This window comes from Arvicanthis niloticus, chromosome 7, assembly GCF_011762505.2.
Source record: "Arvicanthis niloticus isolate mArvNil1 chromosome 7, mArvNil1.pat.X, whole genome shotgun sequence".
Classification (NCBI taxonomy): Eukaryota; Metazoa; Chordata; class Mammalia; order Rodentia; family Muridae; genus Arvicanthis; species Arvicanthis niloticus.
Window position 1 is genome coordinate 20,038,317 of NC_047664.1, and position 13,867 is coordinate 20,052,183.

The following is a 13,867-nucleotide window of genomic DNA, read 5'->3' on the forward strand; positions in this document are numbered from 1 at the left end:
AAGAGGGCATTGGATCCCTTGAAACTGGGGTGTTATGGATGATTGTGAGCCACCACGTGAGTTCTGGAAACAAAACCTGGTCTTGTGCAAAAGCAGCAAGTGCTCTTTTTTTTTTTTTTTTCAATTTATTTTTATTTTATGTACATTAGTGTTTTGCTTGCATGTGTGACTGTGTGAGGGTGTTAGTTCCTCTAGAACTGGAGTTATAGACAGGAGTGAGCTGTGGGTACTGGGAATTGAACCCAGGTCCTCTGGAAGAACAGCCAGTGCTCTTAACCACTGAACTACCCCTATAAGTTTCCTTTTAATATTCATATTTAGTATTTAACTCTTCACTAATGAAGATACAGGCTTTGCATTTGAATTTTTTCTTTCATATTACAGATACAAACCCAAAATAGCTTTGCTTAAGGCCCTTCCTCATGGCTTGAAATGAGGGATACAAGAGGTTTTTTGCTTCTTTTTATTTCTTAATCACCCCAGCCACAAGGGGGTATTTGACTTTCATTTGAAATGATGAAACATTTGAGTTAATAACATAAAAATAAATAAATTCGATCCCAAGCTTCAAGGGTGGTACTTCCACACTGAAGACTCGGTCCTTGTTTTGTTCACCCCAGTCTCTGACTCAGCGGACAATTCACCATTAACTTCACTGGTGTGTTCTGAGGAATGGCGACAATAGGTTATCATATGAAAGTAAGGGATTGAGATTGCTCTGCATGCCAGCTCCAGCGAAGAAGACGAATGCCATCTAAATTGTCAGTCCCTGCTTTTTCTGTGTATTGTTTGAATATTAGAATTATTTCTCAATTTGACCATAAGACAATTGGTTAGACTGGGGGCTCTTTCCTTCCTAAGGACTAGCAGTGATGGACAGACAAGACCAGAGTTGGGACCCATGTCCATCAGCAGGTCACTGGCAACTCTAGCCTGGAGCCTCATTTGTTTCTGCCCTGTCAGACTCCTGGCCACTGCTGAAGCCAGCTGCTGCACCTCTGGATCCTCCCACTTGCTGATGGATGTGTGCTTCCTGACTTAATACTGGCAGCCCCAGAGTAGGGTGTGCCTCAGAGGCAGCCCTTAGGCACATCAGGAAGCAAGATGAAGCTGACTTCAGTTTGCCCCCAGAGGCCTTAGCCAGGCTCTCATAGAGGCCTAGTGTGTGCCAGCATGAAGTACTTAGTTTTTTCCTTTGAAAAAAATCAGAAATAGTGTGTAAGTAACCAATATAGTTTTTATCTTGCTGGATAAGAGCAACCATGGTAACATAAGACAGGTGTGGGGCACAGGCTTGCTTCTCAGAAACACTGAGTCACTCTAGGAGGATCATTGTAAAAGTCTCAGAGACCTTAGCAGTTAAACCTATTTAAAATCATGAATTTACAAGCTCGTGAACTGCAACCCAGTTAACCTTAAGACAGATGTAAAATGGTAGAATCATGGTTTAGATTGGTGTGGTTTCCAAGCCTGTGTTCACTAGGCATTAGTATATAGATATGTACACATACAGAGAGTAACACAGTCAGGGAGAGTTTGGTAGATGTCTTCCTTACACGATGATTAAGTTTTCTAGACATTCAGAGGGACAGCTTACTGGGCAGGTAGAATCAGGAAATTTCTTAAAGTAAGAATTGGGCTGGAAATGTAATTCAAAGCTACAGTGTGTTAACCTCACATGCATGAGGGCCTGGGTTTGCTCCCTGGCATTGGAGAGAGAGAGAGAGAGAGAGAGAGAGAGAGAGAGAGAGAGAGAGAGAGAGGGAGAGGAAGAGATAGGATAGATAAATGGAATGTGACTTTGTTTTTACTCTTAATAGTGTATGTGCTGCCCATTCTGTGTTTCACGTGGTTGTCAGTCAAGCCTTGATTCTGTAATCAAGACATTATCAAAGGCTCTAACTCTCTCCTCTTTATCCTTGGCTTATTTGGAGGGTAGATATGGGTCAAAGATGGAAGCTATTAAAAGTTTAAGTTCAGAATTTAATGTATTTATTTTCTCACATTCCAAAAGTACCCCATCTGATTTTTTTTTTAAAAAAGTAATTTGACTTTCTTAGATAACAAGACAAAACTGGCAATTCCTGTGACTACTGATGAAAAGAACCCCAGGTTAAAGCAGGTATTTTGGTTCTGCTGGTATAAAGTTAGGACGATGTGAGAAGAAATCTCGTTCTAGACGTTTGAAACATTAGTTCATAGAACAACAAAGGTAGCCTTGCTTCTAGCTCTCCTGAGGACGATAAGAGGTATCTGTATAGCCAATCCTCATACCCTTCCGCTCACACCGCTCACACCCCTCCGCCATCTTACTGACCCAGTCAGGATGAAATGCCACAGGAACTGAGTTTGTTTATTTGCAGCCTGGGTCCCATCCCTCACTCACTCTGCTGTGCTTCTCCCCATGAAATGACTACTCACAGACCCAGAGTTCTCCAGATAGTCGGGGCATGTTCATCTACTGCTCCTTCTCCTCCTCTCCTCTCCTCTGCTTCCTCCCCTCCCTCCTCTCCCCTTCTCCCCTTCCTTCCCTCCTTCCTTCTTTTCTCAACCCCTACCCTTTCTTCCTTTCTTCCTTCTATGCTGGGAACCACACCCATGATCTGGCACTTGCTAGGCAAGTACTCCACCCCTAAGCTAAATCCTCAACTCCCTATAAAGTGATTGGTGGAGGACTTTGAGTATCATATAAACAACACCAAGCTTTCCTTTGAGTCTTTATTAAAGTTAATGGAATATTAAGGCTAATATTCAGGTGTGGATACACTATTAACTATCAATGATGGAATTTACATTATCTATAAATGTATAAATACAAGCTGAGATTGTGAAATAACCAGGTGTTTGGGTTCTGAAGCCATCCAGACCTGGGTTTGGTTGCTTGTTTGTTTGGTTGGTTGGTTGGTTGGTTGCTTGGTTTGAGACAAGGTCTTTCTCAGTAACCCAGGCTGATCTTGAACTCAGTATGTAGTCCAGGTTGGCCTCTAATCCATGGTGACTCTCCTGTTTCAGCTTTTCTGTTGCTGTGTTATAGGCATGAACCTGGCCAGATGTGTATTTAAAAAATTTTTTTAACTTACTACTTCTGTGGCTTTACATAGACTATTCATTATCTTTCTGTGAAATGGGATAAAATGATCCTCACCAGTGTGAAATAAGGCATATAGTTTTGTTGTTTAGTCTTGTTGCCATGTTTTATTATTTTAAGCATGCATTTGTCTTCCTTTGAACTTCAAATTCACTAGCATTTCCCCACAACACTCCCTGCTTCTCTTGTTTTAGGGGTGGAGGGAACACAGGATATAGCCTAGGCTAGTCTTGAACTTACTGTGTAGTGGCGAGTGATTCTCTTGCCTCTACTTCCTCAGTGCTGGGATTCAGGTATGTGTGTTGCCATCCGGTTTATGTGGTACTAGCAGTGAAAGCTGGGGCCTCGTGCACCTGGGCAAGCAGTCTGCCAGCTGAATTCTGTCCTCACTCCTTGTTTCTCTTTCTCTGTAGCTTCTCCTTCTTGCAGGGGCAGGAATGAGTCCTGGTGCCCCACACCCAGTCACTGTTCTCTTACCTCCACTTCCAGAACTTTCAGTGTTGACTACATGAATATGTGACCACTAAACTAAACTAAAGAATCTTAGTTCTTCCCTGGTTAGGAGCTGGCTACCTTTGCCTGTCTTTCACACAGGCCTGAACTTTGAAACTCGAGCATGTGGAACTGTGGACAATTTTAAGTAAACAAAATCTTAATTTTCTATTAGTGGGATTATAATCTATCAAAGCTCATAAAATCCATTGTATTTTCTGACAAAGTTTGCTAGCGTTAGCTCAAACCGTCTGCTTTGGGTTAGAGGGGGAAATTCTGCTAATTCTACAGTTGTTCAGAGTGGCTTACTTCTGGCTTTGTCTCTTCCCAGTTACCAGGGACTGTTAAAGGATCAAATGAGATCGTGCATGTGAAAGGGTTTCCAGTCTATAAAACACCACATTAATGTGAGAGCTGACCATTGTATTTGAACAAAGGCCCAGTACCAACTGATGTCAGAGCACACCCTCAAAACAGAGACCATTTCCTCTCTGCCCACCTTCTACCCATTGCCTCCAAAAGCTTGCCACAGGCAGAGCTAGTGAGCCTGTCTGACTGCCCTCTCCTTCCCTGAGACTCACATTTTCTTTCAGAGAATGGCTTGATAGAACACGAGTCTAGACTTTGGGATACAACATGCATGCAAGGCATTAACAAGATCTAGGAGTGGGGATAAAGAACTCTTTTGTGCCATTTTTTAATCTTCCTGGCAGCTTTTATTCTGGCAGTCCTCACAGGTTAAATAACGTTTCAAAACAAAGGTCAGTAAGAATGTGTTAGCACTGGCCAGTCACTTTGTGTGTATGTGCGTGTGTGTTTTGAGTTTGTTTTCTTATTTTTGGTTTAGCTACTAGAAATTCTTATTTGTATAGTATGTTCAGGAAACTAAGAATTAAGTATGAGATTGTTGACATCATATTATCTACAAACACCAGATCCTTGGTAAGACCAAGACCTCTTATCACTGGATATTGTTATTAACTAAATTGTGCCCCTCCAAATTCTATATTTAAGCCCATTCTGCACCTCAAAATGACTATTTTTGATGTACTTACTTAAAAGTAAGTAGCTCTACCATATGATCCAAAGGAAATGACATCAGCGTGTCAAAGAGACATCTGTGCCCCTGTGTTTACTGCAGTATTATTCACAATAGCCAAGCATGGAAACAACCTTGTTGGCAGATGAGTGGCTGAGGGAGAGACACATCATCATGGACTGTGTGTCAGCCATAAAGACAAAAGAGGGCAAAGGCCCATCTCTGCAGCATGGTCCATGTCTGCAGCATCTCTGCAGCATGGTCCATCACTGCAGCATCTCTGCAGCATCTCTGCAGCATCACTGCAGCATGGTCCATCACTGCAGCATCTCTGCAGCATCTCTGAAGCATCACTGCAGCATGGTCTATCACTGCAGCATCTCTGCAGCATGGTCCATCTCTGTAGCATCTCTGCAGCATCTCTTCAGCATGGTCCATCACTGCAGCATCTCTAGGCCTGGGGTACAGAATGTTAATTAAGTAGAACAAGTCAGGTACTGGGAGAAAAGTCCTACCTGACACTCAGAACTCCTATATAAAAACGTCCATCTCAGCCAGGTGTATGGCACACACCTTTGAGCTCAGTGCTCAGGAGGCAGAGGCAGGCAGATCTGTGAGTTCAAGGCCAGCCTGGTCTATAGAGTAAGTTCCAGGTCAGCCAGGACTACACAGAGAAGAAACCCTGTGTCTCAAAACAAAACCCAAAACATTCATTTCAGGCTAGGGAAATGGTTCAGTGAGTAAAAGTGCATACCATGCAAGTATGAGGACCAGAGTTCAAATCCCCAGAGCCTACATAAAAGCCAGACATGAAATATGAACATTTGTACCCTCAGCATCCCTAGGAAACAGAAGAATCCCTGGAAGCTTGCAGGCTAGCTAGCCTGGCATACACAGTCAGAAAAACAACAAAGAGACCCTATCTCAAAATAAGACGAAGGGCATGCGCTCTGAGGCCCTAGGTCAGTCCCTGGTAGCTACTAATGCTCAGGCTGTGGAGATGGCTCCAAGCCTCATGACTTGAGTTTGAGGCCTGTAGGAAGCTGACCTGACAGACCTGACGGCTGGAAGGCAGGTTTGTCAGCTTGAAAAGCGGCGGCAGTGCCGCTGCTTCAAAGCAGCTACCCGTTTTTTCTTAAGGCCCGTTTCTGCTCTCGGCGCCACTGACTAAAAGCAGCTGTGGCTGCCAGCCGAGAGAAGCAGCGCCCCAGCCTCAAACGCGGCTGACAGGCTGACATTCGCCCGTCCGCTGAGGCAACAATCCAAGATGGCGGCTACTCAAGGCTTTCAGGTAGCACTATCAGTGCACTGCGCACTTAGGAATTTGACTCCAGCCCCTCCCAAACGGGGCATGCAAATGAGGTACAACTAGGGTACCACGAACCTGGCCAATCACCCCGCCCGGGCGGGGTATGCTAATGAGTATGCTAATGAGTCATTGCAAATTGACCAATCGGACACCTCCATGTGCTTTGCCACGCCCAGGGCTGGGGGTATATAAGTAGCCCATTCTGAGCATTCCAGTTAGTCTCTCCCAGAAACCTAAAAGAGCGCTTCCAATAAAGGCTGTTGAGAAGAATCCGGTTTGTCGCGTCTTCCTTGCTGGACAAGCGGCGCAACAGAGGCCAAGACCCAAATGATAGAAAGACAGATGCAAAATAAATAAAAAGAAAAGCAGAAGCGCTGGCTAACTGTCCCCTGATCTCCACACATGTGGTATAGCATATGCCCTGCCCCCACCCCAAATATGTAAAACATAATTTAAATGATGGAAGGTGAGGACTGACAGGAGAGGTTATTCTCTGACATCCACATGTGTGACATGGTATGTGCATGTGCGCGCGCGCGCGCACACACACACACACACACACGTCACTGCAGGTTAGTGGTAGAACTCATGCTTGGCTTGCTTAAGGCCCTGGATTCAGTCCTTAGCACCCAAACAATTGATTTCACAGAAGGCGAGAGCAGGGTGGTGCTGGTGACCCAGAGGCTGGAGAGGATAGAAGAAAGGAGGCGATGGAGAGTTTAATCCATGGTCCCAAGTTACAGGCTGAGGTGAGATGCTCCACAACTGAATGTCTGTAGACAATATAATATACTTCATATTTCCAGAGGCTAAAGGAAAGTACTGTGTGTTTACCATTTAAAAATGAGAAAGATATGCTTGACTTGATTTAAGCATTACACAGTCTATGCAAGTTTCAAATATCCCATGGTACTCTAGAAATATAAACTTTTTAATGTTTTCAGTATCAGTTAAAAATCAATTTAAAGGCCAGATGTGGAGTTGCACACCTTTCCCCCATCATTCAGGAGGCAGAGGCACTCAGATCTCTGTTAGTTTGAGTCCAGCCTGGTTTATATAACAAGTTCTAGGCAAGACAGAGTGTCACAGTGAAACCCTGTCTGGAAAAAACAAACAAACAAAAAACCAAAAAAAGTCAGAGTTATGGGATTAGGGGATGGTTTAGTCAGCAAAGTGTATGGGAAGACTTGAATTCAATCTGAAGAACCCACCTGAGAAAGCCAAGGGCAGTAGCTTGAGCTTGGGATCACAGTGCTGGGGACACAGATGGCCGGCCCCACCCACCCTCAGCTGCTGGCCACCAAGAGATTTCTGTCTCAAAAGCCAAGGTGAATGTCTGAGGACCAACTGCAGAGGCTGACCTCTAGCTTCCACATGTGTATGTACATGAGTGTGTGTGTACACACACACACACACACACACACACACTTACTTACATGCCAAAACAAAAACCTGAAAACGGAAACTGAAAACTCAGAGACTTGGAAAGTTCATACTCTCTTTAATGAAAGGCTAATAGAGGAGGCTCCTAGATGCAGTTAGTGACGGGAACGGTGGCAGACACGGGTTAGTCATGAGCGCCTGAACTTTATGCTGGCTTTTGTCTCCTCCCAAGGTTCTCGTTTCTCAGAAGGGTTTTGCTTTAATCAGATAGAAGAAGCTCCAACAAGGGATCCAGTGATTCTCAGTTACCTTCAATTCAGAACAATCCATTTGTCAGAAAAGACGCTTGGGGTAGGATATTTTGACCTCTTTTAATGTTTGGAGAGGAAAATGTACAGATAAGAGTATTAATCCATAGTGTACTTATCATATATATAAAATGAGTAAAGTCTTTTATTTTTAAGTATTAATCCTGTGATTCTGCTCGTAACAGAACAGACAAGAGGCCATTAGGCATGTCCCCTGGCATACCTCGAACCTTAATTTCATAGGCTTGTATACCCTGTAAGCACTTATACCAGTGTAAAGTTACTGCTCATGAGGTAAGAAAGACTAATGATACCTATCGTCTGTCCTTGTTCAAGACCATGTAGAGTTAGGGTTACCTGGACCATGTGAGATTTCTGCCACACACTTCAAAGACCTTATTTGTTGATACTATCTAGATTGGCTCACCAATCCTGAGTGACTGAAGGGACTGTATTGGAGGGAGATGTTGTGAGGGATGTTACCTCATGGAGAAGAACCTGAGAAATATCTGTTACTATTTCAAAATCTGGTCATCCTTTTTAGTTGTCTAGCTAAAACTTCTCAGTGAACCTATCACAATTTCTTTTTAGCCAGAGTTGCAGTTGGCCCAGGCTAACTAGGGACAAAACACAAGTCTTTCATTATTATACAAGGTGGGGACAGCACTGACTTTGAAGCCAGCCAGAGCTGGGAATTCAATATCTCACTTGTGTCATTTAAAATATTTTTAGATGGAAGTTAGCCTTTCCTGCCCTCAGAGCTCTCATCCACGAGGTAACAATGCCTAAGTACCTACCTTACATTTGTACCATGTCAACTGAGCCGCCAGACAAAGAGCCTCTCATAATGAGAACAAGGGCATCTGTCTCTGTACACTTGTGTTTCATTGTGGACACTCTGTGGATATGCTTTGTATGGCAAAACATCACATAGGCTTAAAGGCCTGGAGTCTGGTTTGCTGTGCTGGGGCCCTGGGCCTCTACAGCTTGCTCATGCCAGATGAAGAACCTCAGCTAGAGTCTTAGTCACTGTTCTGTCACTGTGAGAAGACACCATTGCCAAGGCAACTTATAAAAACAAGCATTTAATTTTGGAGCTTAATTACAGTTTTAGAGGGTTGGACCATGGTCATCATGGCAGGAAGCAGGCAGGCACGGTGCTGGAGCAGTAGCTGAGAGCTTTACAACCTGATAAGCAGGCAGGGGGTTGGGGGCTGGTCTTGGCCTTGGTGTGGGCTTTTGAAACCTCAGTGCTCATTCCCAGTGACACCCCTTCACCAGCTAGGCCACTCCTAATCCTTCCCGAGCCACTGGTCATCATCACCCGATGCAAGTGGGTGTGCCTATGGGGCCATTTTCATTCAAACCACTACAGCCATCTTACTGGTCTCTTCTGAAACATCCTTTTGTGTTTTACAGGAATCTGAATTTCTGTGTCTGGAATTTGATGAAGTTAAGGTCAAGCAAACCCTGAAGAAGCTGTCAGAGGTAGAAGAGAGCATCAACAGGCTGATGCAGGCAGCGTAACTGACAGCGGAGGAAGGAGCGATGAAGTGAAGGTGCTCACAGACTTTCTCCACTGACCTTTTGAAAGTCCTGTTTGCCCATTGGTGTTACCAAAAGACATTGTATACATGTATGAAAGTCTTCAAGAACAAATAAAAAATATATTTTTAAAAGTGGGTAAAAAGGAAAACCCTCAAATTCCAATCTTGCCCGTCTGCTTGCTGGGTTCTTTCACATCTGTTCCATTGGAGAGGTTACCATATTTTAGCATACCTCAAGATTATGAGGGACACTTATAAAAACATACTGAAATTTGCCAGGTGGTGGAGGCACACACCTTTATTAATCCCAGCACTTGGGAGGCAGAGGCAGGCAGATCTCTGTGAGTTCCAGCTCAGCCAGGGCTACACAAGGAAACCCTGTCTCGAATAAATAAAAACAAACAAACAAAAAGTGAAATGAAACAGGAGGCTGGAGGGTATGCAGCTCCCGGTAAAGTACTCATTTAGAGTTCGAGAGAGTGGGGCAAGTTCACCTGAGAGCCTCAGGGTCAATAGGATTGATGCTTTGGAATTCTTTCCACCTGTTGTTTGTTCCTGGGAGAGCTGTTAGTAATTCACACATGGCGAATTGTGTATCATAGAATATTCTTGATATTTCCCCTCAGAAAATGAGGAAAGCAGTATAGTCATTTAGGCGGTGCTCTCCAGTGTGTGTTCTAAGCTGTGGTGCAGTAGAACCTGCCTACCTGGACAAGATGTAACTTGAACCTAATGAGATTCTTCTGGGACTGACTGATGTAGTCAAATATATGTGGTGTAAATCTAGAGGTTGGGTTTGACCAGAGTAGGGATAATCAAGCTTTTTAAAAATTACATTCATATTCTGTGTGTGTGTGTGTGTGCGCGCGCGTATGTATGTATGTATGTATGCATGCATACATGCATGTATGCATGTATGTATGTATGTATGATAAAGCACACATGCTATAGAATGCCTGTAGAGGGCAGAAGACAAGGAAATTTAGTTCTCTCCCATAATATTGGTTCTAGGGCTTGAACTCTGGTTGTCATTCATAGCAGCAAGTGCCTTTCTCAAAGGCACACACATGCACACACACACACAAATGAGAAAGACACCCAGCATCAACTTCTGGCTTCCACGTGTATGTGCACACACACCAGACTGCAGATGCGCCCAAGGACATGCAAATATGCATGTATACTAAGAGAAAGCATGAGGGACTATTATCATGAAAATTGTTCTAGTAGGAGTATCTTAATGGACTTTGCTTTATTGAGACAAAATGCAGTTCAGGAGAAAGGTTCATCTTGGCTCACCGTTTTGGAGGGTTCAGTCCATGGCCACTTGGTTCCCTTGTTTTGGACCTGAGGAGAGGCAGAACATCATGGCAGAAAGCAGTGAAGCATCGTCCTGCAACCAGGAAGCTCCAAGAGATTGGGAAGAAGCAGGCTTTCAGTCTCCTTCAAGGGTGTGTCCCTAGTGACCTAAATTCCTTCTGCTGGCTCCCACCTCCTAACAGTTCTGTCTCCCAGCAGCACCACAGGCAGATGACCAGACCTTCAACTCACAGCCTTTTGGGGCATATCCAGGACCACCACAGCAAGCAGTTACCACACAGCAAGGATATTCCAGTAGAAGGCTTTAATCCTTGTTGAACGTGTTTGTCATCTGATCCTGACGCGAGGAAAGCTTAGCTGCCTTCGAGTTACGCTTTTATGCTTTTAAAATGCTGTTCTCTTGCATGTGGTAATGGCACTCAGCTCTCATGAGGCTACCCCAGGCCTTCTGGAAGTTCTTCCTTCTAAATCAACTTGGAGATGCTTTCAAAGCTTCCGACACCCCATCTAAAAGCACTGGCTTCTTCCCTTACTGAAGGGACAAAATTAGGTTAAAAAAAAAGAAGAAGAAGAAGAAAGAAATTAGGAAACAACAGCCAGAAGGCTTTAGATGTAGCCCCCAAGAGCCCTTCAGAAAACATCTTGAAATCATAGAGTACATCCAGAAAAAGTGTGTGGTTTCAAACAAAAAGCTGTACAAGCATCTTTCTATTCCCAGGGTACTACCGCGAGGTCTAGAGTCTGGATAATGTGTCCTGCAGTGAAATGGAGGATAAATGTTTCATCAGATAACGGCTCAGCTCGAGGCAGCCTTGGGAGGAAGGACAATAGCCACCTCACTAGTGTTGACTCACAGGCTATGAAGGTCTGTAGAAGCAGGAAGGAACCATTCATACCTGCATACTGTTTTGCTGAGTCATGCCATCAAAAGTAATAACCACACAAGTGGTATGGGCTTTTAAAAATGAGTTCTGCAAACTCTGGGTCATTAGGAAAACTGCTGTTAACATAAAATATTTTGGAGAGGGGGAAGAATATCTCATATTACACATTTCTGAACAAAAAGATGTTTTGGGCAAGGTATATTTTATATTTACTGATTTTTTTTAAAGCTTATTAAACATAAGCCATAATAAACTATATTATTCTATAAAATTCTATAAAAATATAGACACATACTAAGAAAAACAGTTAAATAACCTATCACTCAAACATACAAGGATAGCAAGAAGAATCCAGAAAAGTTGATTCTTCATTTTTAGAAGCAGAGTGTGTAGCTTTAGGGCTTTGAAAAGCACTGCTAGAGGCTTTTTGGAATGCAGTCTGCTGCTTTCCCCAGACAGTAAAAGGGACCCACTCCCTTCTGGATAACTGGATCTTATCCTTTTTTGTGTATTTTCTAGAATGGTTATTTTTTAAGGTTTTATAAGAGGTACTCATTCTCAACGAGGAACAAGCCAAGAACACTAGCAGGAAGGTCTCAGAGAACCTACTAGGTTTTCTACATCCGTAATTCTAGAACCATCTTGAGGTTAGGAACCAGAAGATAAGATAAAAAATGACTACAGTCTGAACCAGGACTCATGGAATCATCCCTGCTTTGATAATAGCCATCCTAACACCCATCTATTAGAACCCCAGGCAGATGTTAGCTTTCAGAATCAAGTCAGAAAGCCTTATTTAGGCTCTGGTAGTTTCATATGGATATGAGTGAAGGCTCTGGCCTTACTCTCAGGTCTGGCTGTTCATGGAAGCTCTGGTTCATACCAGTCAAGGACCAAATTCCACCACTGTAGCCTTCCCTTTCTCTAATGTCTCTTAAGATCATAGCCTTTTAAAAACTAGCAGAGGCTTGACGTGAGCACCTAAAATCTTAAATAGCTGACATCGTGTCAAGCTGTTCATTATTGAAGTTCTTTCTTTAGAACTGGCTGAAAGCTTGGAGAAAGGAGTATAAATAGAAGTTAATGGGAAATGAATGTTGACAGGGAGAAAATGTCTTGTGGCATGCACAGTTAACATCCAGACTAGTGAGAAGGGACCCAGGGTTAGTTGAGTGACAAACAGTCGGACACTTCCCAGAGACAATGCTGCACCCTAATGCAAGATGCGTGCTACCTTAAGTCTTAACTGCCCACCACTACAGACGAGATGTTTTACATGGGGCATTGCAACAGAAGTATGAATCTAAGCAGAACTAACTGTTAGCTTAAGCTGGACTCTGGTCAACCCCTCAATATGAGAAATAGCAAGTTTCATCTGAGTTTGGCTGGTTCGCACTCGCATGGAGGTGGCCATTGTTGTCTCCCATCGCATCACAGCTGTTTGAAACACCAAGCTAGCTGTAGTGCACAGGGACTGCCCTTGTCTGTTTCCTGTGAGGTAAGAGTGCCAACTGACACCGTTTACAACCCCAGCACAGAAGTATCATAATAAATTACAAAGCAGTGCATGACCAGGTGATTAAATATGAGTTACACATCATTAATAAATCTTTTATAATTTATCTTGTGTATGTGTGTGTGGTGCATGGGTCCATGTGCGTAGGTGTGCACACCTGTGCATGTATACATAGAACAGAAACTTGGTAGGGAAAAGTAGTGGTTTTGTCAGAATAGAGAGCATTAGCTAGGATTTATTGCATAGCCATAACCTATTAGTAGAAATCTGTATAATTAATATCAAGATGAAGATATAAATTCTTAAATGGCACCAATTTACTTTGTTTACAAATTTTAAGGTTTTCGTTGGCATGAGCTTCTTGGTTTTTTTTTTTGTTTGTTTGTTTGTTTTTTGTTGTTGTTTTTTTGTTTTGTTTTTTTTTGTTTTTGTTTTTGTTTTTGTTTTTTTTGAGGCAGGGTTTCTCCGTGTAGCCCTTGGCTGTCCTGGAACTCACTCTGTAGACCAGGCTGGCCTCGAACTCAGAAATCCGCCTGCCTCTGCCTCCCAAGTGCTGGGATTAAAGGCGTGCGCCACCGCCCGGCTGGAATGAGCTTCTTAATGATATAAGAGTGAGACAAATATTGCTACTCTCATAGGCATTGTACCAGTATAACACATTTAGGAATACAAAGCTTAGACCCAGTCCTTCTTTAACTCTTTTTAACTGATTTGAGATGGTCAGCCTGTGAGTTAAGGGACTATAGCAAATTCATGACTTGGAGTTTATTATAAGGGTATTCTCTATGTTTTATGTAGAAATAGCTGAGTGGAGTTAACAGGCAACAGTCCAGATTACCCTACATGGATAGCTGGCTTTCAAAACATCAGAAATCCTTAGAATTGACATGACAAACATTTTAGTATTAATGTTCATTTTCATTAGAGACCTGTCTGCTCCGGACAGCTTCCTATGTTAAATTCTAAGAAGAAATTGAGCAT

At 43.1% G+C, this 13,867-nt stretch overlaps 1 protein-coding gene across 4 annotated transcripts in view; it reads left to right on the forward strand.

The window, feature by feature from the left end:
* The window catches only part of Commd1 (copper metabolism domain containing 1), a 104,537-nt gene extending 95,208 nt beyond the window's left edge, over positions 1 to 9,329 (forward strand). For all 4 annotated transcript variants that reach the window (XM_034508477.2, XM_076938028.1, XM_076938030.1 and 1 more), the window contains exon 3: positions 9,039 to 9,329. In XM_034508477.2, the coding sequence (XP_034364368.1) occupies positions 9,039 to 9,146 (108 nt within the window). In that variant the 3' untranslated portion in view covers positions 9,147 to 9,329. The remainder of the gene's footprint in view (positions 1 to 9,038) is intronic.
* Positions 9,330 to 13,867: the final 4,538 nt, after the last annotated feature.